At 37.9% G+C, this 26,858-nt stretch overlaps 1 protein-coding gene across 18 annotated transcripts in view; it reads right to left on the reverse strand.

The window, feature by feature from the left end:
* The window catches only part of PTK2 (protein tyrosine kinase 2), a 299,259-nt gene that overhangs the window by 191,462 nt on the left and 80,939 nt on the right, over positions 1-26,858 (reverse strand). For all 18 annotated transcript variants that reach the window (XM_063079415.1, XM_063079414.1, XM_063079413.1 and 15 more), the window contains one exon: positions 9,839-10,065. In XM_063079415.1, coding sequence (XP_062935485.1) covers positions 9,839-10,033 — 195 coding nt within the window. In that variant the 5' untranslated portion in view covers positions 10,034-10,065. The remainder of the gene's footprint in view (positions 1-9,838; positions 10,066-26,858) is intronic.

Genomic DNA, 26,858 nt, shown 5'->3' on the forward strand with positions numbered 1-26,858 from the left:
TCATAACTGGGAGCTAAGAGAGAAAGAAAGAAGGAAAGAAAGACCACAGTGGTACTTTGGACTTGCAGAGGAAGAGAGCACACCTAGGGATACAAAGTGGAGTGGGGGAAAGGGGGATGGGGAGGGAGGTTGGGGACAATTGGGTGGGGGACATGGGGTATAATTGCAATTTGTGGTAATGGGATGCTGCCAGTATGGATCTGGCCATCACATCTTGGGCATGAGTGGTGACAAACAGCTTTGCATCCCATGAATATTCACAACCAGAAAAAAAAAGAAAATGTCTATGAAAGAAAATCATCACTGGTTTTTAAAAATTAGCAATTAATTGAAACTATAATATAACATAATGGAAGACACATCTTAAGAGTTCCTGAACTCACCATTTATTATGGAATGATGCTATTGATTATACAACAAAAAATGTTCCCAGCCCTTTCTATAAGAAAAGATAAATCATAACATGTACCAACACAAAAACTTTCAGAGGCCCAGTGTGTACACACTAAAGACGCATGCTGCTGTGCTACACTCTTGGTACTGGTACCTGGAGTGTGCCAGACCTCCCCAAGCACTGAGTGGATGAAGTGGTACAGTGGCGCTCTATTTCAGATGACTCAATGTCAGGTACAAGGTTGTATATCAAGCACAAGGAGTGGCAGAGAGAGGGACCGAGGGAGGGACAGAAAGAGCGTATGGTATAACATGGTTTCAGAGAGAAAGCATGAACAAAGGACCAGGCTGTAAGAGTCAAAGACAGCTTCAAAAAGAAGATGAATTCTCATCAGGACAGGAAGTATGTTTGCAGCTTACAGAATTCTATGCAGAACTGAGACAGGCATAAAATGTCCTTTCTGGCTATTTGATCCAAGGCCTAGAATTCCTTACAGCGCCACTGTACATGACATTACAGGTTGTACCCTTCACAAGGGTATCCAACTAGAGCTGAAATCCAACCCGAGTTCCAGTCTTCAAATCTTGTGCTATAGGGTGGGGGATTTGCCTAGAGGAAGAACCATCTTTTGGTAATTCTCTCAAAGGCAACTTCTGCTGCTTCTCCTTGCCAACACACAAATGCCTGAGCTACAAAGGACAGGGGCTGGCATTTCTTTGAAATTCCCACAAAAGCACCTTTGTCTCCCTGTTACAGCTCTGCCAGTACAATACTCGGCGCACACCAACACTAGTTACCTTTGGTAAAGCACAGGTTGATCATGGTTTCAAGAGCAACCTTTCTCCCGTTATTACCATAATGTCTATATCTATCTCTAATCATCTGTCTCAGTTCACTTGGTCTATCTGTCCATGCCCAGATGTTGAGCACAAGGCAGTGCCGGGCACAAACCATGTCTTATACTTGTATTTGCCACCATTCACATCACAGGGGAAATCCCACCTTCTCTGGCACCTTCCCTGATGACCCCGCAAAAAGGCCAACGTCAATTCCTCTGAACTCAAGAGCACACATAGGAGCCCACCTGCAGCAAACCAGTCTCAATTAGGGAGACAGCCCAGAAATGTAATGTTTATTAGGGGAAAAGCAGATTTCTAGTCCTGGAGTTTTACAGAATAGATAAAATTTTGATCCACTCACTTGATCACACTCCTTGAAGAAATCCAGAATGATTTCAGTTTTGGATTTGAGTAACAAAGCGTTCCTATACTGTAGTATCTTATAACTAAGTCAGGTTTCAACCTTTACTCTCCACTGAACAATTAAAAGCAATAAACACACAGAAATTTCCTGTTTTGCTTTTTGATTATGCTTCTATATTGCGTCTCCCATATTTCTCATTCTCTAGTACGCTTATAAATTTCTCTAGATAGCAATCAACATTGTGAATACACAAGGTACTTAAAATATGATACGCTGAATGCATATACTCAGTAACTTATGTAATTTTGAGAACCAAATATTTAGTTCTGGATAACTCAACAAATTACTGAGAACTAAATATTTAGTGATGAATGCATACTCAACAAACACTACAATGCTACCATATAACACACATACATATGCACACACAAGTACATGTATTTTTGGAATACATACATTTAGAAAAGTGACTGTCTCTAGGGAGATACTAGAGCATAGGTTTATAATATGCCACTAAAGGTAGCTAAATTAAATTTAAATTTCTCATCTTGGCTTTCAAGGCCCATGACGGTCTAATCCCATGGAATACAAAACAATACTTGGCTACTCTGAAACCTCTGCCTCTCCATTATCACATATCCCAGGCTTCGGAAATACACAATTTTCCTGATCAAATTACCATAGTAGACATTCACGGCAAAATAATTCTTTTTAAGGTTTAAAATAAAATAAGTCAATATTCACATCATGCTTATATCTTATCAGAAACAAAGCACTGAGTGCACACAGTTATTTTACTATGATGGACAGTTATTTCCTTTTTTATTTCCTTGTTTTGAATGAGAAAGCGAGGTGGAAATACAAACAGTCTGCTGTGACTATCCTTCTAGCTCATACTTATGTATGAGCATTGGGTAGAAATAGACATGGTGGGTCAAAATCTATTCAAATTGAAACAGTTTGATAAATATGACCAAATTGCCCACCAATAAAACTGTACCAATTACACTTAACACGTAATGTTACAGACTGTCCTTCATCTCATACTAATAATGAAGAAAATCAATCCTAAAATGTTTATAAATTGATAGCTGACCCCCTCCTCCCCCCAAACCCAAGCATTTCACTGTTGTTATGATAATTTACATTTCCTTGATTACTTCTAGTGAGACGAGGCTATAATTTTCTTAGTTTCTGAAAGTTTTTACTTTGTGATTTTGGTTGGTTCAATTTGGTCACATCTTTTAGACAGTACTTGGAAACAAAATGACTTTTACCACTGTTGGAAGTCATGTGACCCTTTCCTTTATTTTCATTCTTTCTCTAGAGAGACAGTCCATAGTCACTGTATTAATTCTCTACTGCTGCTGTAACAAATCACCATAAACTTAGATGCTTAAAATAACCACAAATGTATAATCTTTCAGTTCTGTAGATCAAAATCTGAAATGGGTCTCACTGGACTAATATCAAGGTGTCAGTAGGAATGTGCTGCTTTCTGGAGGCTCTACACATGCCTTTTCCAGCTCTAGAGGCCACCTGCATTCCTTGGCTCATGGTACCCTTTCCTGCATCCCATTCTTCTGTAGTCACCTCCCTCTGACCACAGCCAGAATAGGTCTGTTGCTTTTAAGGACTCATGATCTCCACATCTCAAGATCCTTAACCTTAATCACATCTGTGATGTCCCTTTGTCCGTGTAAGGGAACATATGTATAGCTTTTGGGGACTAGGATGCAGACATCTCTAGGGCCATCATTCTTCCTACCATAATTGCCATCTCTGAGGATCTGAGGATCCGGTGATAAAGAATCTACTTTCTCATGCTCTGCTGTCTCATATTTTCCTTCTTCACATGGTTTTATCCTTTTTTTTCTTAAGGTTTTTCTTTCTAGCTTTCTTCCTAGATGATACTCTCCATCCTGTAAAGGATTAGTTTAATTTTCTAAGACCTCTGAAGTCCTTTGTGGAACCAAAATTATCTGAATCTATAACAACCAGTGCTCAAGTTTTTTAATGCACATTTATCTGTTCCTCTATCAGAGAGAACAGCTTACATTTCTGACACACATAAGGTATCAAATGATGACACCTAACAATAAACACTGGAGACCATGGGACTATTCCAGAGAAAGTCCTCTAGGCAACTGCCTGGGCTGAACTTGGGGGAAAAAATGCCTGAAGTATTTCCTTCCCCTACAGCTACCCGCTAATTACTGATTAGATTTTTTTTTTTTTAAAGAGCAGGACAGTTCTGCTCATAGAACTAATAACTTCCACAAACCCACAGAATCCCAAATTGCTTTTGAAATTCCATTCCATCAGAAGGCTGGTTTTAAGACTACTGCAATGTTGATTTCCACTGCTATTCTTCCCACTATCAGCTTGGTAATAATAACTAGTATTAATCCAACCACACACACCCACCTTTTAGCAAACTAGATAAACTGAACTAACTTACTATTACAGGTTCAGATAATTGCCAACCATTCCCAAGTGGCTCATGAAGAGTACTAAAACCTGAGAGTGTGCTGTATGCTTATAAAAGTTCAACATACCTGATAGCAAAATTTTAAGGTGCTTTGAATGTGACAAGAATATTGTCCAAGAACTCAATTGTGATGTAACCTGGTGTCTGGGCATAAAATGAGTTGTTCTGGGCCTTGGAATTTTTTTTTTTTTAAGTAAGCTAGGAATAAAGGTTTGAGGGAAATATCAGTAAAATGAGGTACGGCTTTGGATTGGCATAATCTTTGATTATCAATTCAATATCTTTTGTGGTTATTAGCCTATTAAGACTTCTGCAACCAATCTATATTTGTTAGAAATATTCCATTTCATCTAGGATGTCACGTAGTCATTAAAAAAAGTATCCACTAAGCACATGCTGTTTGCTTGCCCACTGCTGAAGATGTTGGTTACAAAACTGTGAAGAAGAAAGGCCTCTGCTGTCACAGAGCTTATCATCTGGTGGAAGAAAACACATATTGAGCAAACAAATCAATAAACAAAACAATTTCAATACGAATAAATGATATGAAGAAAATATGACAAAATGGGGTGATGGGAAAACAGAAATGGTAGGGCATAAGGGAGCATTTTCAGGCTGGGAGGACATGAGAGCGAGAGTGAGTGAGGGCTAAGTAGCAAGAAATAGGATGTGAATGGGAAAGAAGATTCTATAGGTCCATGCAGGCCCCAGAAGGAATCTGGCTTTTACTCTGAGAGAAATGGGGAGCAACTGGGGGTTTTGAGCAAATTACTGATTAGATGATTGGAAGGTCACAGGGCATGATGGGAGAGCAGGGATGGTAGGACTCTTGGGAGGACTTGAATTCTGACTCTAAATGAGCCAGGATTCTGAGTGGAGGAGTAACCAGCTCTGGCGTTCTTTTTAACAGGATCATTCTGACTGCTGGGTTGTAAACAGGTGGGGGTGGGGGTCAGGTAAGGGGGGAAGCGGAATGTCATTTGTAAGACCATGTAATAATGTACATGAGAGATGGCTGTGGCTCACCATATTAGTCCATTTTTGTGTTGCTATAATAGAAACCTGAAACTGGTGAATTTATAATGAAAAGAGGTTTATCTGGCTCATGATTCTGGGACAGCTGTATCAGGTATGGGCCTCAGGCTGCTTCTACTTATGGTGGAAAGCAGCAGGCAGCCAGCAGGTGTAAGATCACACAGCAAGAGGAAGCAAGTGGGGGAGTGGGGGGAGCCAAGGTCCTTTTAAACAACTACCTCTTTGGGGAATGAACAGAATGAGAACTCACTCACTACCCTTACATCCAGGGAGGGTATTAATCTATTCATGAGGAATCCACCCTCTATGACCCAAACAGCTCCTAAAACTGCCACACTGGAGATCAGATTTCAACATGAGCTTTGGGGGAACAACATACCCAAACTCTATCACTCACAAAAAGGAGTAGTAATGGAGGTCATGTGAAATGTGTGGGTTCCAGATATATTTTGAAGATAATGTGGGGAGGATTAGCAACATACTGGATATGGGTTGCAAGCAAAACAAGAGTAAAAGATGATTCCAAGAGATCTAAGTGACTAAAAGAAGGGGTAATCCTTAGACTGAAGCACTGGAGGCTTCTTTTGTGGCAAGAAGTGTGCAAGTTCTTAACTGAAGAAAGTGGAGAAGGTGTGAAGTGGTTGTCTAGAACAAGGCTGGGAAAATACAGCATAACAGCTGGGCAGAACTGTCATAAATCTTCAAAGAGAGCAAGTGGAGCGTGGGTACAGGTGGGGAATAGGGAGAGAGCTGCATTAAATCATGACCATGGCTTTAAGAGACAGGATGTCAGAGAGGTGCAACAGAGGTGCAAGAGAGACCACACACAAGGCAACAACTGTGACAGGCACCACTGCTGCTTGCATCCTGCTACAGCCTTTCCTTCTGGGCTCACTTTTTTCCATGCTCCATCATACCATCTAATTGTTTTTTCAAAAACAGCTTATGGTATTAACTTTGTAGATCACTATTTCTCTGCAGATACCTTCATCCCACATTTTCTTGATTGATAATTTATCTGGAATAGACTTCTGAGGTGCAAGTTATTTTCCCTTTGAAGATACTGTTCCAATGTTTTCTTGTCATCTGGCATCAATGTCATGCCTTCTCCTAGGTAGGGGATTTCTCTCATGGAATTTGAAATTTTCTCAATTATCATTATTATTCTGAAGTATCACTACAATGTTTCTAGATGACTGATCTTATTCAGTACCGTACAGCCTGCGTTAATCTTAACTATTCTGAACTGACCCCCTATTTATCTCCAGAGCTGCCTGGAGTATGGTACTGACACTTGGCCAAAGCTATGGTCAAGAAAAGTAATGTTTGAAACCATGAGTTCCTGAGTTATTTAGGGGCAGAACATACCAGCCCAACAGTACTGTTTAGTAATCATAATCGGATATATGACTCGCACCCGATTTTGGTGGCTCTTGGGCAGTCACACCAACTGAGGCTGGTTATGTAGACGGAAAGTGCCTACATAACCATCTCATAGACCCCCACCAAAACAGGCACCAGGCTTCCTCATACTGAGATGCTTCATACTTAAGCTGGTGATGGTTTGTGATGTGAAGAATGAGCATGTCTAAGGCCAAGAAGCCTGTACCTGCGATGGCCAGATACCTTAAACGTGTATCATTTTACTGCTGCTGCTATGCTGCATATTCTGCCTATAAATTGTGGAGTCCTGTGAACCCTTTCAACAATCCAACATTTAGACTTATTTACGTGTAATTTGGACAAATATGCAAAAGGAGTAATATTTATTAATTGGAGCATGAAAAATAAAACCTCTGTAATGAAATATCACAAGAATCGAGATATCTTCCTGATGAAAATAAATCTTTAAACTCTTCCAAAGATTTTGGTTCTTCTGATCCAAACAGTCTTTCTGGTAATTACTTTCTACAGAGCACAACTGCCCAGTGGAAATATAATGCAAGCCACATATATAATTAAAAAATTTCTAGTGGCCACATTAAAAAGAGTAAAAAGAAACAGATAAATACAATTTTAAGAGTAGTTTATTTAACCTATTAAAAATATTATCATTTCAAGATGTAACCATTAATTATTGGTGAGGTATTTTACATTCTTTTTTCACATTGAGTCTTTGAAATGTGGTGTGTATTTTTACACTTACAGCATGTCAGTTCCGGCTAGCCACACTGAAGTGCTCAACGGCTGCACATGGCTACCATAATGGGCAGTGTAACTACACAGAGGCTAAGACTGAATCTAATTATTCGTGACTTCGAGTAACAGTGAGCCATATCTCTTCAGAAAATGGCTGGCATGGCTTCCCCTTTACTACTAAATGGTCCATTTCTTTCTGTGGAGGGACTACACTTACATTCTTAACATATCCCCTGCCTTTCTGTCCTAAAGTCATCAAAAGCTGTCACGTTTCTTTCATTTTACTCTTTCCTGACAATGTACATTAATTTCTGTATCCATAATGTTCCTTTGTCTGATACTTTTTATTTGGGAGAAAGATGTCACAGACATGTTCTTCTATTTTGTTCAAATATACAGACCCACCCATTAGTTAATTTACAATTAAAATATTGCACGTTCAAATGTTATAGTGGGTTACTTATAATACCCAAGCAGTGACCCAGTATCATGCAGAGTCCACGCCATCCCAAACAAAGGCTGCGGTGAATTCAATGCCAACTGTGGTTTTTTTGTTGAAAAAACCAATGGATGAGGGTATTTAAATTTAAAATACTTATCAATAACTATGAAATAAAACAACCTGCTTTTGGGCCACTCAGATTTGCTTATACTGATCTTCAGAAACATTTGATAAATACGTTCTCACAACTTATGCATTTGTATCTGATGTAAATTTTTGTTTACAAAATGAATATTTTGATGTTTAGTAAGTTTTTAACATTAGCTAAAGGCTGACATGCCTGCTGTAACCACTCTCTCTATGGTTGTAATTTACCCTCTCACATGCAGAAAGTTTGATACTAAAACCATGTCATATCTGTTACACAGTCTTTCCAAGGTGAATTTTCTGATATAGTAAGTCTTGAACATTTCCTAAACATCTTGTCAAATTCATAACCTGTGAAAGGTTTCCCTCCTGCACAAATGCTCTGAAGTTTATCAAGGCTGACAGAATGGTTTAAAATGTTTCCTCATTCACTGTACCTGAAATTTACAAAGACTAGGACATACATTAAGAGCCTTCCCATATCTACAAGGTTTCTTTCCAGTATGAATAATCTGATTAACATCACGGTAGGACACTCACTGCACACCTCTCTACCAAGTGACTGCATTTTTAAGGTTAAATAAAAAACAAAGAACTAGAAAAGAACGAGAAAAAGCCAAGAAGCTTCATAAAAAGTTTGAAAAACAGTCTATCACATTTCAATTTGTACATGAAGACAATAGCATATATTGCCATCCTGAATGATCCTCCTTATAATAATCAATCCATCTGAATTGTCCATCAATATAGTAATTTTACAGAGGTAACGGAAAATGTTGTATAATTAATGCATCTGCAAAATTTTAGCCTTCCATCAAAATTCTACAATCCCCCTTATTTTGCCTAAAAATAGTAAAGGCATAGAAGTGAAAGGGTAGCCAAATAATTAATTTCATTATTGCAAAAAGAAAAGGAAAAAAGACATATCTAAACTTCCTAGTCATTGGACACCTCTACTCCTTAAAGATCAATAAAGACTAAGTGGAGGGGTAGGAAGGAGGAGGTGATTCTTTAACACTTGATCAAAGTGAACACTTTCTGAAATTTTACATACTGAACTCAGCTTTCTGAAAATACAGTGCTGCCTTCTCACCCCCCCACTTGAGAAATATGAAGTTACCTCTACTTCGCATGCTCTTCTCCCACAATTCTGTATCACTAGCTCTCACTCACCCTCCAAAACCCTTTCTAGTGCTTACTCCTACCTTTAGGCATCATTCCTCCAGGCATCCACGGCAGCTGGTACAACCTCCAGCAAAGCACCTGCTGCCCTGTACTGTCATTAAGACTATGGATGGATGTCTCTCTTTCTACAGACTCTAAGCTGTAAGAGCAAGAATGCTATGGGACCTTTTACAGCAGTGTCTGGTAGATAGCAGATATTTAACCATTTTTCAAGAAATAATCTTATCTGAAAATATCACAAATATCTCCAAAATTACACTTTCTAGAAATGATTTTCTTATTTCCTAAGTATTAGAGGCTACTTTAACTGCTTTGTTTCCCTGTGCTCTTCTATAAGTTAAAAAAAAAAAAAAAAAAAAATGAGGGGGGGGGCGATGAAAATGTCAATAACATTATATGACCAAAATATGATTCAGTTATTATTTTCCTAGAAAATTTTACAACTCTAGTCAGTCACATATTTAACTAAATAAATCTTATAAAGAAGGGCCAGCCCATGGCTCACTTGGGAGAGTGTAGTGCTGATAACACCAAGGCCACAGGTTCAGATCCCTATATAGGGATGGCCAGTTAATTCACTTGGAGAGCGTGGTGCTGACAACACCAAGTCAAGGGTTAAGATCCCCTTACCGGTCATCTTTTTGGAAAAAAAAAAAGAAAGAAAGAAAGTTTAACATCTCTGTAATATGGGAAGTCTCTGATACGTTAAATAAAAATTACTTTATCTTTTTTTGTATATGTCATTCAAATTTAACTTAAATAAATAAATACAATAGCAATGTCTCATGGAAAATGTACTTACCCTGACATCAGTAGCATCTCCATGCCTGATAATACTAGCCCACGTGGTTGGCTCACTATTGCTTTCAAAATAGTGAAAGACCTTTAATACTCGCTCCATTGCTCCAGGGGAACGTTCCATACCAGTACCCAGGTGAGTCTTAGTACTTGAATTTGGTGTATGATTCAAGTTTGGGTCAAGGTAAGCAGCTGCCATTATTTTGCTAGATGCTAGGTATCTGTCATATTCTGTTAAGAGAAAAAAAAATTTTTTTGTTGTATAATATTTGAAATCTATCAATTAAAAATGTGATATATTGATATTTATATTAATAACACTGTTCTTTATTCTGTCTCTATGATATGTTATATGCAGAAGAAACTTGAGGAGAATAGGGACCTAACCTACCAAAATAATCACTATGTCCCACACACTCAAAGCAGTACCTGATTTACAGTAGCACAATAAATATATGTTAAATCATTAAAATACTAGGACTGTGATTTCAGGTATGTCAAAGATTCATTGTGATATCTATAAATAATGTAACTTAACCCCCCTCCCATTTTTTCACCACAGACTTTAAATTTGTGGGAAAATCTCATGGCAAAGCCAAATTTGTTTATTTACTGCCTACTTTTGAAAACTGTTATCTAAGAGAAAATTTCTTTCTTCATACAATGAAAATTCAATGAGTACTCATTGTACATGGAAGACACTGATGAGTAAAAACACCATAATTAAATGAGTTCCTCCTCCTTAGTCAAGTCACTGTTTAGCAGGTGAATCAGACACAGAACAATTGAAAATAAAACCAAAAAAGCATAAACAACTAAATTTTTAAAAGTACGACAGAGGACTTCCATTTGAGTGTGAGGGAACAGCTTGGACAAAACTAAAACTCCCACTGGGAAAAGTCAGAAATCCAGATTAAAAAAAAAAAAAAAAAAAAAAAAAAAAAAGCCCAAACAATATTTGATGGGCTCAAGACAAACCAAGGTAATACTAGTGACACAGATGGAGACAGGAACTGCTACTAACAACTGTCTTTTCGCACAGAGCATCTGCCAATTCTGGGCCCTCGAGAGCCTGAAGAACCAAGAAAAGGTTACTAATGAGATCAAAACCAGCAGAGCCTTTGGCATCAAGAGACCAAATTATGACTGCAAGGGAGGGACCCAGGATTCTAGTGAGAGGAAAAGGTGGAGACTGAGTCAAACACTCCACTGGTTGCCCCATTAAGAATGCTGAACCCAAGCCAAGAGTGAGCTTCTAAAACTATAGTGAAAGAAAGGGAGAGGATCTTAGGAAACAGGAATTAGACTTCAGGATTCACCAGGAGTCTCAGAACATCCCCAGACCCACATTAAGAACAGCTGGCATAGAAACAGAGGGGGCCTCACAACCTGGAGCACAGTCTGCTCAGATTCACCATGACTGGATGCAATGACCAGGCTCCACCCCACCAGCCCAGCAAAGAAAAGGGCCAACCCTCTGTAGAGAAAGATGGCATTGGCCAAAGCATAAATGATATTTTTTTTATCCATAGTACCTTCCATTTAGTTTTTTTTTTTTTAATTATGACAGTATGGCAAAAAGAAAAACAAAAACAAAAAAAGCCAAAAAAACCATAAACCAAGTCAAAAGATAACAAAAACAGAAGAGAAAAATACATGTACTATATATCACAGAAAAAAAGCTAATACTCTCTATACAGAAACTCTTAAAAGGAAGGGGAAAACTGATAGACAAATGGACAAAAGACGTGGACAGACAGTTCATTAAAAAGATGTAACAAGTGCTGGCAAGGAAACCCTCATACACTGCTGGGAAGAATGTGAAAAGGTGCAACTACTACAGAAATAGTTGGGTTGTTCCTCAAAAGGTTAAACATTATAGGTTAAGTATCCATTATCCAAAATGTCTGGGACCAGCAGTGTTTCAGATTTTGAATTTTTTCGGATTATGGGATATCTGCATTATATGCTTTCCGAAAATCTAAAATCTGAAATGTTCATTGAAATGCTCTGTGTGTCATGTCATGCTCAAAAAGTTTCAAATCTGGAGCAGTTCAAATGTACTTAACCCGTAGTTACCATATGACCCAACAATTCCACTCTCAGGTATAATCCAAGAGACTGAAGGCATACATCCAAATAAAAACTTGTATGTGAATGTTCACAGCAGCATTATTCATAATAGCCAAAAAGTGAAAATAACCCAAATGTCTATTAACAGATGAATGGATAAACAAAATATGGTATATCTAACAATGAAATATTGTTTGGCAAAAAAAGGAATGAAGTACTGATACATGCTACAACATGGATGAACCTTGAAAACATTACACTAAGTCAAAAGAAGCCAGACATAAAAGGCCACAAACTGTATGATTCCACTTATATGGAATATCTAGAACATGCAAAGCTATAGAGACAAAAAGTAGATTACTGGCTAGGAGGGCTGGGGGGAGTGGGGAGTTGATAATGACTGCTAAGAGGTAAGGAGTTTCTTTTGAGGATGGTGGAAATATTCTGGAATTAGATAGTGGTGACGGTTGCATGACATTGTGAATATACTAAAAAACACTCAAATTGTACACTTTGAAAGTGGTCAACATGGTAAATTTTATGTTATGGGAATTTTACCTCAATAAAAATATATATAAACAATTGTTGAATAATTTTTTAAAAACCAAGAAGACACAGCAGTACCCAGTTTGTTGGCAAGGACGTGAAGAAACAGGTACTCTCATGCACTGTTGGTGGGAGTGCACGTTGGTATAATCTGTACTAAGGAAAACATGGCAACACCTAACAAAACCACATGTGCTTTACCTATTGGCCCACTCCTAGGAATTTATGCCGAAGATATGCTGTTATAAACGAAAATGTTCGGATCCTCCCAAAATTCATGATGATACCCTACTTCCCAATGTTATGATACTAGGAGGTAGGGGTCTTTGGGAGGTAATTAGGATTAGACAAGATCATATGAGTGGGAATGGGATTACTGCCCTTGTAAGAGTCACAAGAGAGCTTACTTCCTCTTTCTGCTCCCCACTATGTGAGGATATAAATCTACAGTCTGTAACCTACATGATGGACCTCATCACAACTCAACCATGCTGGCAGCACCCTGATCTAGGATTTCCAGCCTCTAGAACTGTGAGAAATGAATTTCTGTTGTTTATAAGCCACCCAGTGTATGGAATTTGTTACAACAGCCTAAACTGACTAAGACACATACTTACAATATGAAAATACTTATACATAATATCGCAAAGTATTGGGAAACACCTAAATGCCCATTCACAGGAGAGTAGTTGAATAAACTACGGTACATTCCCATGATAGAGTGCTATTAATATGCTGCCGGTGGGGGGGGAATAAAGAGGAAGATCCCTATAATTGATAATGCAGAATTTACAGGTTATACGAGGGATCTAAAAAAGTTTATGGAAGGATTTGCATTATCTTTTAATTCCATTTTTCCAGGAACTTTTTGAAGTACCTTCTCTTGTTAGGTTCAAAACCCAAAGTGCAAAGGATAACTACAGTGTACCTTTCATATAAAAGAAAAAGAAAAATAAGAAAATACAAATGTATCTGTTCAGTTCATAGGAGTTTAAAAAAAAAACACAGAAATGGGAGACCAGAGAGATTGGTTACATATGGGAGTAAGTGGGACAAAGACAGAAAGAGCAGGAATGGGGGAAGTGGCATAGAGTGACACTCCAGTATAGTCAAGTATACCCTTCAAGTATGACTTTTGACACCATATAGAAAATCTGAGCAGCACGATTAAAAAACTTGATCTAACTGACATAGAAACTGACACTACACCCAATAGAAGAATGCATCATCTTCATAAGTGCACATGATATATTTACTAAAATTGGCCATATGCTGAGTGAAAGAACAAGATTCAATAAATATCAAAGGACTAAAATTATTCAAAGCATGTTCTGTGTCTAGCATTAAACTAGACAATAATTACAAAATGATAACTAGAAAATCCCCCATTGTTTCTGGGAATTAAGCAATGGATTTCAAGTAACCCATTAGTTAAAAAGGAACTCACTGAATAATAAAGTGAAAAGAAATATCAAAACTGTGGATGCAGACAGCACTGTACTTAGATTAAAATCTATATATTTAAATACATGTATCATAAATGAAGATTGAAAAATCAGTTATCTAAGTACGTACATCTGATACTACAATTTAGAAGCTGAAAAAAATCAAGTCATTTCTTTTAAAAGAATAATAAAACTGATACACCTCTAGTAAGATTAATCAAGGATAAAAAGAGGCATATAGTAATATCAAGAATGAGGAAGATACTAATAATAAGATAAGTGATAATAAGGTAAGAGATAATAAGACTATTAATACATTAATAAGAGATTATTAATAACTTTATGCCAATGAATTTGATAATTTAGACGGAATGCAAAATTTCTTGCAAAACAAAACTGAGCAAAACTGAAATAAGAAATGTAAAATTGAAATGAACCTATTAAAAACAGTCAATCTATAATTAAAATTTTAATTAACAAACAAGTATTTGAATTTTTCCAATAAACTAAAGAACAGATGGTATTAATCTTACAGAAATTCTTCCAATGAACAATTATGAAACATTTCCCAACTTGTTTTATGAGCAAAACAATAATATCAAAACCTGACTAGGACAATATGAGAAAGGATATGAGTCAATCTTTCTTACAAATACGCATGCAAAAATCTTAAAAAATCATTAGCAAATTTAACCCAGCAATACTTAAAAACAATAATACATGACCAAAAGGAGTTTGTTCTAGGAATGCTAAGGTGTTATACATTCAAAAAGCAATCAATATATATCACCACATTTACAGAAAGAAGAAGAGCCATAGTATCTGCACACATGCTGAAAAAACATCTGATAAAGTTTACCAGCCACTCAATATAAAAACTCTTAGCAAACTAGAAATGGGAAGAAATTTCCTTAATCTGATGACAAGTACATACATGAAACTCAAATTAAATGTCAATGCAAAAAAAGTTTTTCACCTCCCAAGACTGTAAACAAGACATGGATGCCTACCATTACCACTTCTATATGACACTGTTCTGGAAGTCACTGCCAAGTGTCATAGTTTGTAAGAAGGGAGAAGTAAAACAGAAAAGTTGGGAAGGAAAAATAAAACTATCATTATTTACAGACAACACAATTATGTACAAAAAAAATCTAAAAGAATCTACAGATATTGGAATTAATAAATGAATTTAGCAAGGTTGTTGGATCACCAAACAAAACCAACTATACTTATGATTATTTAAACTATCTCTTTTGCTCCCCAAATTAAACAGAAAGATACTAAACAAAACATAGTATCAATTGCTTCCTATAAAAAAAAAAAAAAAAAAAAAAACACCCCAAAACACAGCATCTCAAGAGTGGTCAGAAGAACTGACTATAGTAGCAATGAAAAGACTACTTATCATATTGAGCATGTCGGGGGGAGAAGCTAAACCAAAAATATGATACAATCAGAATCTGTAGCCCCCCAAAAATCAATGGTGAAATCTTTCACAAGTCTTCAAAAAAGTAGGCCAAACATTTATTTTAAATGAACTTTTGTTACAATGTTACCACAGTGAAGCAGTTTTCCAAGTTAGAATGTGACTTTCCTTTAGTTTAATGTATTATCTTCTTGTCAAATTCCTATCAGTGCCACAAATTCTCAAAAAAGCAACATTTCCTGCCATCGTGTCTCCAGGTAGTTCTGTGCCTGATTCCATTAATAACTACCCAAGTTCCCTGCTGGTGACACTGATGTCTCTTCATGCTGGTCTTTTTTGTTGAGTTGGTCTTGAGGATTCTGAGATCCTGGCATCTGGGTCACCTCTTTGGGCAGTCACCATGGTTTAGTCACTTTGAGGGATGGTCTCAACTATGGAAAGAGAAGTCCAAAGAGTTGCCTTCTGATACACTGACTACTCTGTTTTCACCAATTAAGAGACTTTTCTGTGTTGTTTGTGTGCTTCTGTATTTGTTTCTGACCCATGGCTAAAGTTGAACAACTGGGGCTGCCAATTCCCTGTTTCTCTCTAAATGAAAAAAGCCTTTCACCCTCCTCACCATAGAAAGGTAGTCTTTCACAGGGTTCCGTTTGTAGTAGCCCTTCAGCATCTGTGGCCAATTATATTTTTCAGAACTTTTCAAGATTAACCAGTCATAGGGATCTGCTACTTTTGCACACTACAGAGTATCCTTTTTAAAAAACTATTAAAGATGAGGAAATGAAAAGATTTAAAAACATGAAACTGTTTTTACATGGTTTAGACCAGTACTTCACAAATGATCCGTGATGAAGGACCAGTTGTTTTAATTTCCAACCACTCACAGACCAATACTTTTGTAAAATACAATGAAAATAAATTTCTAGAAAAATGAAAGTTAAAAAAATAGACATACAAAAGCCAAGCACAAAATTTCTATCATTGGGGTCAATAAACATAAAATTACTGTCAAATTGCTATGTAAGTTTCAAGATACTTCCACTAAATTTCTACCCTTATCTTGTCCTAGACTGTTAACAGTTTCAGAACCAAAATTAGTCTACTGATCACACTTTCCTGAGTCGTAGCTCAGGCATCAAACAGCTCTAACTTCTCAGATGGTCCAGTCTAAATCACTGGAGGGAAGAGCTCAAATGCTTAATGGAATGGGAATGCGATAAAATGTCAATGATTGATGCTGTGCGGTCCACAACTTCAGGTCTCCCTTTAATTAACATATGAAACATCTCAAGGGTTCCTAGTGCCTAACTTTTATCTTCTCTTGAAAGAAGTAGGGCAGTCCCAAGTCAAGATGTGAAGAAACGAGGAGTTAATAAACTTTGGAGTTAAGCTCCGAGGTGCATATGAAAGAGGGAGAAAAACCAAGGACCATAATAAATATTTTGCTCTACAGTTTCCTCAATTATACTCACTGTACATATTAAGATCCCACCAAGAAAACAACCTTGTTACGCTTTAAATATGCTGGTCCTTTAACAAAACTTAAGACTGCTTCCTGAAGCAGTAAAGGGGAGGGAGAGTATACGAAGAAGAGAAGCTGGCTGCTAGAATATGAGAGAACAAGGAATGCAAATCGATACAGCTAAATTAAAAGAAATTAAGACAAACAAATTTGAAGAGTTTTAAAGAATCTGGGTAATATTCCTAGTTAAAGTGAATCCTTAAACAAACTAGACTGGTGTAAAAGTTGTCTTCTCCCCATTTTGGTCTTTCATGCAAGACTTGGGTTTATTTTCTCATAAAAAGTCCAACCTGAATTTCCTATATTGATTTTACCAGATAGAGAAGCCAACATTAAATTACCTAAATGTTTGATACAGGTATGCTTCACTTAACTACGGTGATCCTTCTGAGAAATGCATCATGAGGCAAAATCCTTGCTATGCGAACCTCAGAGTTTCTTTACTACAAACCTAGATGGTTCAGTCTGCTACACCTAGGTTAGATGGCATAGCCTGTTGCTCCCACCTGAGCAATGAGTTAGGACAGTCTGTGGAAAAAACTGTTTTTCCTCTCCTCTCATACCACAATCAACACAGAAGACTTGTGTGACCAAATGTGTGGGGATTTTCCCCCAAACACTAAGCAAGCAATCAGTTCTGCAGTGGACACCAGCTGGGTGTTCTATGATTCAAGTCAATTCTGACTATCTACCTGGAGATAGGTCATATCACACAGGTTAAGGATTCAGTCCCACAAGACTGAGCCCCACTTCCAATGCCAATGGTAAGACCCAGGTTGCTTTACCTATGCTTCTGACCAACAGGCTATAAATTGGGATTCTTATAATCCCCTCCTTGGGTTTGATTAATTTGCTGGACTGGCTCACAGAACTTGGGAAAACAATTAATTAGGTTTACTAGTTTATTACAAAGGATATTACAGAGGATATAGATGAAGAGATGTGCAGGGTGAAGTATGAGAGGAGTACAGAGCTTCCATGCCCTCTCTGGATGTGCTACTCTCCAGGAAACTTTGTGTGTCAGCTATCCGGAAGCTCCCCAACCCTGTCCTCTGGGTTTTTAAGGAGGCTTTGTTATATAGGCATGATTGATTAAATCACGGGCCATTAGTGACCAACTTAACCTGTAGCCCTTCTCATGTCCCCAGAGGTTGGAGGGTAGAGCTGAAAGTCCAATCCTGCTTTGGTCTTTCCAGTGACCATACACATGCTGAAGCTACCCAGGAGTGGCCAGCCAACAGTCAACTCATTAGCATACAAAAAGACGCTTTGGGGATTTCAAGGATTTTAGGAATTGTAATGCCAGGAAACTGAGACAAAGACCAAATATCTATTTCACCACATCACAGACAGCAAAGACATTACTAGGTAATAAAAAAATTTTAACTCCATTATCATCTTATGGGACCTTATATCAACTTTGTATATGCAGTCCATCATTCACCAGAATATCACGATGCTGCAACAACTCCATTCCAAACGTCCTTCCTCCAATATGACTTTGATACTCTTATTAATAAGTGGAGTCTATGTTCCTTCTCCTTGAATCTGGACAGACTTCTGACTCTAACTAGGTCATAAAAGGCAACACCAGAAGAAAAAAAAAACAAAAAAGGTGACCAAGGTTCCCTTGGTTTTCTTGCAACTCAGCCACTATAAAGAAGCTCCAGCAGCCCAAGACCCAAAGCCAGGGTTGGGCTTCTGCATCCAGCTGATGTCAGCATCAACTTGCCAGCTGTGTGAGAGAGGCATCTTGACAGTGAACTCTCTGGTTCCCAACTGTGCCACCCCAGCTAACATCACACGGAGAGAGACAGGTTGCCCCTGTTGAGCTCTGTCCAGATTGCAGATATGAACAAAATAAATAATTCTTGTCACTTTAAGCCACTAATATTGGGATGACTTCTTACACAGCAATTGATAACTAATATAGCATGCATTCAACTAAACTAAATACAAGTAGCTCTCACTTTGCATGGTAGTGTAACCTGGCTTTCAGTTATTTTTTATTTCCTGTTTAAGTTGCTCAGTTTCTATAACTAACCTCTCATTCTGTTTCTTCCTATCTGCCCTTTAATATAATGCCTCTAGCATGAAAGTCATGATGTGTGCCTAAGGTTCCTTTTCAGTATCTTTGAGGTTAGCTTGGCCCAACCCAAACCAGTCTACGCTGACTGACCCTGCAGACCTCTCCTCTCTCTGTGCCTGGTACCTTTGACATTCACAGGGTGATGGCTCCACCTTCAGATACTGTTGACTCTTCCATCTTCTGAACATGGAGACCTCCTGCTGCACAGATGAACTTCCCCACTGTGGGGAAGGCAATCCAAGATGCTAATCTCCAGCCTTCTCACAGGGCCACTTTGTGATTAAATTTACTACAAACATTCATGCTTTGGTCATTGGCTTTCCATGGCGTGATCATTCACAAATCAAGTCAGAGAAATATTTCTAAGAGAAAAAGATGTCAAATGCACTGACTAGTCAAAATAAGACCATTTGCATTTGGTAATTTAGATGATATCAGTGACCCTGAGACAGCAGTTTCAATGGAGTGAATGGTGGGGAGGAAAGCCCGCTAGCAGCGGGTTCAAGAGAGTGTGTGAAGAAAGGCGGTGCAGGCAGCAAATCTAAGAAGCTCACAATGTGAGCGAAAAGGAGAGCAAAGACTCAGGGGCCCAGATGAGAGAACGCAAGGTTTTCCTACTGGCCCTGGTGTCTGGCACATGACGGCCACACAACAAATACACTGACTGAAAACCAGATCAGGCAGTTTTGCAGATGTTTACCAAAATACTTAAATTAAAACTCCACTTTAACCAAAGATAAAACATGCCTAACCTCTATTAAACAAGACAAAATTCAGTGAAGTACTACAAAATAAAAACAAAACCAAATAAACAAAAAGCCTTTTATTGAACATTGACAAAGAATTAGGTACCTAAGCAGGTTTGTTACACACATTATCTCATTTAAGTTAATGCTATCTTATGAAGCAACCCCATTTTAGAGAACAGAAAAACGAAGACTCACAAGTGAGGGACAAACAGAGTCTGGGCTAATCCCCTGCTGTTAAACAACTGGGAAATGGCACAAAACATGGGAAGCAACTATTTTTCAGATAATAGGCCACAGACAGCAAGTGACTGTAATCTCCGAAGCAGGACAACAAAGTGAGACCAACCACTGCCCAGGCTTTCTGCCAAGAGGAAATTTCTGGAGGGAAACACAAACAGAACCCAGTGACTTGGGACAGCAGGGAAGGCAGGGCAACCAGGAGGCAGGCAGAGAAAACTGCCCAAATTATCCATGCAATGCCCCCTGAGCATTTGGGAATCTGAGTTCATTAGTTCCTTAAATCTTGTCTAGTGGTTGACATTTCCTCAATAAAAAAAAATGAATAGCTTCTAAATATTTAATTGTCTCTGACCACCATATTAACATTTTAGCCTCTTAAAATTAACTCCCAGCACTTAGTTTTAAAAAAATTAAGTCAGGAGTAGCAATGGGCTGAGATATGAGTCAGAGGACTGAATTTAAATACAGCTCCACAAATATTCACTGTTAACATTTAATAAGTCATTTCACTTGACCCTCTATTTTTGAATTTTCTAATAGTGTAATAATATAATTTCACAGGAATATGACAAGAATTAACTACAAAAACATGTACAGGTACTATGAAATGTATAAAGTGCTATTGATATAATGATGATGCCAATGATTAAGCAGCAAACACTTGTATACCAGGCATTATGTGGCAAGATCACTCTATTCATTTGATTCACCTCTGATCCACACACCAGCCTTATGTGGTAGGTCCTATTAGCAACCTAATTTACAAATGAGGACACCGAAGCACTGAGACATTAAGTAACTTGCCCAAGCATACAGAGCCAATAAAACCTACATGTGTTGTCTCCTAAGTCTGTGTTTTCACCCTCACACTAGATACTTGCTACTCCAAGACCAGGAGCATAGGCATCAGCTGGGAGCTTGTGAGAAAGGCAGACTCTAGAGTCCCAACAAATTATTGAATCAGAATCTGTACTCCAACAACATCACCAGTGATCTGTACGTAAATCACAAGTGTGGGAACCACTACACTGGGTCACCTGTATCAAAACTACCAAGCTATATTACAATTGTCTTTACTATATTTACTTACTTTTCACCTACTAATTTATCCCCTTCCCTCAAAAAATATATCAGAGTAGACTATACATAAGGCACTATTCTAGGCCATCACAAAGAGTGGTGAAGAGGAAATAGTCCCTAATGCTACAGCACTTATGAGAAAGAGCACAACAGACATGGTGCTAGGGAGTGAGGTTGGGAAAAGAGTAGGTACAGCCCAGACTTGGGGCATGGTCAGGAAAAGATTCCTATGGAATATGAGTTCTAAGCTGAGATCTGAAGAATGAGTAAAGTTATACCTAACAAAAGACATGGTTACAGGAATAGGTGAGCATGATCCAGGGAGCAAATATAAAAGCCAACACGGCTTTAACTCAAATGGCAGGAAAGCAAGACAAGGACCAGCTCTAGAGGCAGGTGAGGAGTTTGGGCAGCAATTAAGTAAGACTGGAAGGCTTCTGTTATGATCCAGACAGAACTAACTATGGCTGGAGAGGTGGAAAGAAATGAGAGCTATAAAAAAGCCAAGAGGACAGGGATTGATTAAATTGCCTCAGTAGGGCTGAGGGAAAGAAAGTCAGCAGCTATTTTCCAACTTGGGCAACTTGAGTGTGGAAGTGATGCCATTTTGTTGAGATAACACAAGAAGGACAGATATTGTTTGGAGCAAGGGATGAGCAGAAAGTAAAAGAATTAATTCCGTTTGGTATCTGTTGCATGCTTACATGCCTGAACTCATGATGGAATGAAGGTGGCATGAAGTGAAGGAAGGAGGAGGAAGGAGGAGGAAGCAGGGAGCCTGGACTTCTGGAAGTTTCCTCTAGAAGAGAGAAATAAACTTTGGTCCATCCCCATCTAATTCTGCCTTTCTCACAAGCTCCCATCTGCTGCCTATGCTCCTGGTCTTGGAGTAGCAATTATCTACCGTGAGGGTGAAAACAGACTTTGGAGACAACACATGTAGGTTTTAGTGCTCTGCAAACTTGGAAAAGTTATTTAATGCCTTGACTCAATGCCTCCGTGTCCTCATTTGTAAATGAGGTTACTAACAGGACCTACCTCATAGGGTTGGTGTGTGCATCAGATGAACCAAATGAGTTAATAGAATGATCTGGCCACACAGTGCCTGGAATACAAGTGTTTGCTGCTGCTTAATCATTGCCATTATCACACAATAACTCGGATATTTTAATTTGGGCCTTGAAGCCTTTTAAGAAAAATTATAATTTCATAGCTACAATAACTGAGTCTTGTGCTCCTAAGGAGAAGTAAAGTTACCATTGGGAAAATAACTCCTACAGGCTCTCTTTTTCAGAGGGACATTTTACAAAATCAAAACAATATAAGAGCAAAGTTTAACTTCAATGTGAAGTTAAACTGACAGGCATAATACAGAGTGATTTTCCTAATATGCAGAGATTGATTTTTGGACTGATTTGGAACTCATCACGAAGGCCATTCATGATACAGGAAGGTTTGAATTTAGACCTGGGACTTCCAGAGTTTTATTTAAATAAATAATTGTTTATGCAGCGCTTACCAAGTCAGGACTGTTCTAAGCACTTAAACATGAAATAGTTTGATCTTCACAATAACCTTACTTTACAGATTTAGGAACACAGACAAGTAACTTACCCAAGGCCATACACCTAAAACACAGGACTCAATCCCAGGCAGTCTAGTTCCATAAATCTTGCTCTAGCTCATTAAGCCCTGCTGCACCTGGGCTTGCTGGGTTTGAGGCTTCTCTGGAAAACCCTGTCACTAGGGGTCCTCATGGCCGCATGACAACACGAAACTGAGTGGCAGCACTCTCCCATTACCACAGCCCTCACCACCCTACTGGCCTCTGACAAGGTCCAACTGCAATTTATTATTCCACTTTGTTCCATTCATGCCTGTCCCCTGCATGCAAATGAATGTGCCTCACCTCCCCCAGATTCATTAATTCCAAAAATATTTACTAGAGCCACTACTAGACTAGGCACTGTAATAGGCGGTGTATATAGAAGGTAAATTATTTAAAAAGAAAAAAAAAAGTATAATTCTACCCTAAAAGAGCTTTGAGACTAGAGTGAGACATACACACATGATTATTTAATTACAACTATAAGGAGTGTAAAAAATTACAATTGTAATAGGAGCTGTAAATAAAAAGAACAAAATCATTACATAATTATTACATTTCATCTGCACTGAGTGCTAGAAAGAACAGCAGGAAGATCACCCCAGTGCTGCTGGGAGGGAAAATGGGAGGCTTGTGAGAAAGCTAGAGGCAGCGAGAGTAGCTCCATTACTTGGGAGCCTTCAGTCCAGAAGCCCCTATTCTTTGGTTGTGGGAAACCAAGGGACATGGTTCTAATATCAATTCTTTAACAATTTTATCCTTTTAATTATTAATTATTTTCAACTCTTACTACGTGGATGGTAGACCTTCTAGATCCATCATCCTGTGTTCTTTCTTTTCTCCTCCATTTGTCTTTCCTTTCTGTGCTCTGGGAGATTTCAACATTATTTCCCAATGTCTCTACTGAGTTTATTTCTGCTCTCTTAATTTTCTTTTTCTTAGGACGTACTTTTGAAAAGACTCCTGTTCATTTTCATGGGTGCAAATGTCTCAGCTCTTTGGAGACCTTACACTTATCCTTTCAGCTTCCTTCTGCTTGCTGTTTCGTGTTTGTTGCTCACAGGTTGTTTTTTTGTTTTCTCTCTGTTCTGGCCTCGCATTTTGAAAACAGAGGCTGTCTTTAAACACCTGGCTGGCAATCCCTGGCCTGGAAGCTTGCGTGTGAGGACATATGCTGGCCAATGAGCTGAGCAGAGAAGCAGCCCTTCTGCCTGTGATTCCCCAAACGTCAGAGTCAGCCTGTTCCCTTGGAACAGTCTCCACAGAAAGGAACATATCAACCTCCTGCCAGGATTCCAGGAGCCAAGGAGAGAGAAAGCATGCCAAATCTCACTTAATTCCCAATTTTGAGTATAAGAATGCATTCAACATATCATGTTTTACCACAAAATTTCCATAAAAAAGTTTTTAAAACTCTGTATGCATACAACCCACAATGGGGAAAATAAATAATGTATTACAACAGCATTTCAACTGTTATTGCTTTAAAGACTTTTACATCGTTAGGTACATCTCTCAGAATAGCAAGACTAAGTTATCTCTACCTTGTGCCATTATTTACTTTCCATAGGCAAGACACTCTACAGATTACAGGAAAGCTAAAACTTCACCTAAATCCCAAAAATAAACACTAAAAGAACAAACACAATATAATCCCTGAGCCCATTGTTGAAGAAGGTTAGAAATTTTACAGAAGAGGTATGTCTCAAGTTATACAGGCAATGACATCTCAGCAAGATCTTGATTAAAAAGCAGTAAATGTTATTTCATAACGTTAAAAACTCTGCCTAGCTCCCCACTTACATCTATATGACTCAAGTTACTACAGGTTCCTTATCTGTAAAGTGGAAGTAATGATACGCACACTGGGAGCTCAGAAAATAAATGTAAAGTGCTTAGCAAGATACCTGAAACAAAGTCAACATTCCATAGATGATAGCAGCTGTTAAAGAAGGACGAACTGAACTGTCCAGGCCAAGGAAAGGGGAATTCAAGGTAGTATTATTCTCTAAGTAGAAATCCTGTGAGACCCTTCCATTTAATTATTACTTCAAAAGTCCCATCTTAATCCTTATCAGCATCTTTCCCATTATACTTCATATCTCTAGGAATCCTTGTCAAAAAAGGAAACATTACTATTCTTACTATGATAACATCTGGTATATTTGAAATGTATTATTAATCCAATAACCAAATTACACATAAATGTTCCTTTAGAATTTCCCCCTAAACCTTGCCGTATCAAAAGTAGTACGTGTTTTCTAATCTGTAAATAAACCACCAGTACACCATTTCATCATGAACCTACATAAAAGTTAAAAATATCCAACAGTCTGGGATTGTTACCTTCTCCATGACTCTGTCAACTTTACAAAACAGTAAGGTTTTCACAGTCAAAAAATAATACTTATAATATTTTAACAGTATTTTGTTTCTTAAAAAAAAAAAAATAATAAACAGACTTTGAGGGAAATATAACATGCTGGCATCACCCACAGAACATCTCCATGGTTAAAAAGATCCTGGTTATTTTCCTTGGTTTTTTAATACGACAGACTACACACATCTCTCAATATAACATTTTTTGGCCAATGTAAGTATAAGGAAAATTTATATTTACATCCCCAAAACTCCATACATAATTTCAAACAAAAGTACGTGTGGAGAAGTCTCAAGTTACAATCCAAGTAAAATTTGCAGGACTAAATTTGTAGGGCCTCAAAATCACTTACAGAGTTTGAAAAGCAGGCCAAGTGTCAGAAAACTAGGGGACTCTCACCCTTGAAAGTGACCCCTATAAAAGTCTTTCTTCTACAGACATCCTGATTCCTCTTACAGCATTATACAAAGAAACTGAGAACATAAGCAGAGTGCAAACAAAGCTCCAGTCTGCAATTGTTCCACCCTAAAGCACTGACCACTGAAAGAACGTCATCAAATCTTCCCCAGGAACAACAGAGCATCTCTGTGACTTCTTTGCCTGGACTGCTCCCTCCTCACCAAAACATCTGCACCATCCCCTGACCAGTTACAATGACTGCTTCAACCTCTCTCAGCCTCCTTTCTCAATTTTCTTCGAGCCTCAATTCTCCACCTCACTTCATAATTACAGAAAAAAGTGTTGTCTGTGCTTTTCGTTTTAACATTGTATTACTTTATTATACATATAATGTTTAGTGAAGAGCATACACATTTTCCACATACAAATTACTGTTAACCATATTGTCTGGTAATCGAGAAACAATGTTTAAAGCATTTAAATCTTATACTTTAGATTTTGTTTATACATAGTCTTTTCACTGGGTTTTAGAAAAATGGTTTATCATTTTCTGTTCATGCATGTAATTTTTCCTTTGCAAAACAGAACACCTGATTTACAGAAATACAATGTTAAATGAAAAATGCATTATAGTCTGATTTTAATAGTTCTTTATTGAAGTATAATTTGTAAAACGTACAGATCTTCAGTGAACAGCTCAATGAATTGGGGGTGGGGGGGATGCTGGCCAGTACAGGGATCAAACCCCAGAGTTTGGTACCCCAGATTTTGGTATTATCAGCACTAAGCTAACCGGCCAGCGCCCAATGACTTTTTAAAGAGAGAGAGAGAGAGAGAGAGAGAGAGAGAGAGAGAGAGAGAGAGAGAGAGAGAGAGAGAGAGAGAGAGAGAGTGTGTGTGTGTGTGTGTGTGTGTGTGTGTTTATGTATATATCTCCATCCTTATGACTACCACCTAGACCAAGATACAGAATATTTCCATCACTGCTTTATCTTCATGTCCCTTTTTAATTAATACCACCCCACCAGAAGAGACTACTACTCCTATTACTGTTACTACAGACAGCATTTTTCTTAAACTTTACATAGCTAATCATATAAATAGAAACATAAAAAGGGAATACTTCCCAAAGTGTTTTATGAGAACACCAGTACCTTGATATGAAAACCTGACAAAATGATTAAAAGGAAAAAAAATAACAAACTGATATCCCTCATGAACACAGACACAAATAATATAAACAAAATATTAACATGTTGAATCTAACAACATAAAAACAGGATAATACATCATAATCAACTGTGATTTATCCCAAAAATGCAACGTTGGTTTAACATTCAAAACATAGTTCATCATATTATAAAAAATAAAACAGAAAAATTCACATCATCAATTCAGTAGATGCAGAAAAATCATCTGACAAAATTCAACACCCTCTCTCACGACAAAAGAAAAAAAGTCTCAGA

The sequence above is a fragment of the Cynocephalus volans genome, chromosome 15 (genome assembly GCF_027409185.1).
Source record: "Cynocephalus volans isolate mCynVol1 chromosome 15, mCynVol1.pri, whole genome shotgun sequence".
NCBI classification, from domain to species: domain Eukaryota; kingdom Metazoa; phylum Chordata; class Mammalia; order Dermoptera; family Cynocephalidae; genus Cynocephalus; species Cynocephalus volans.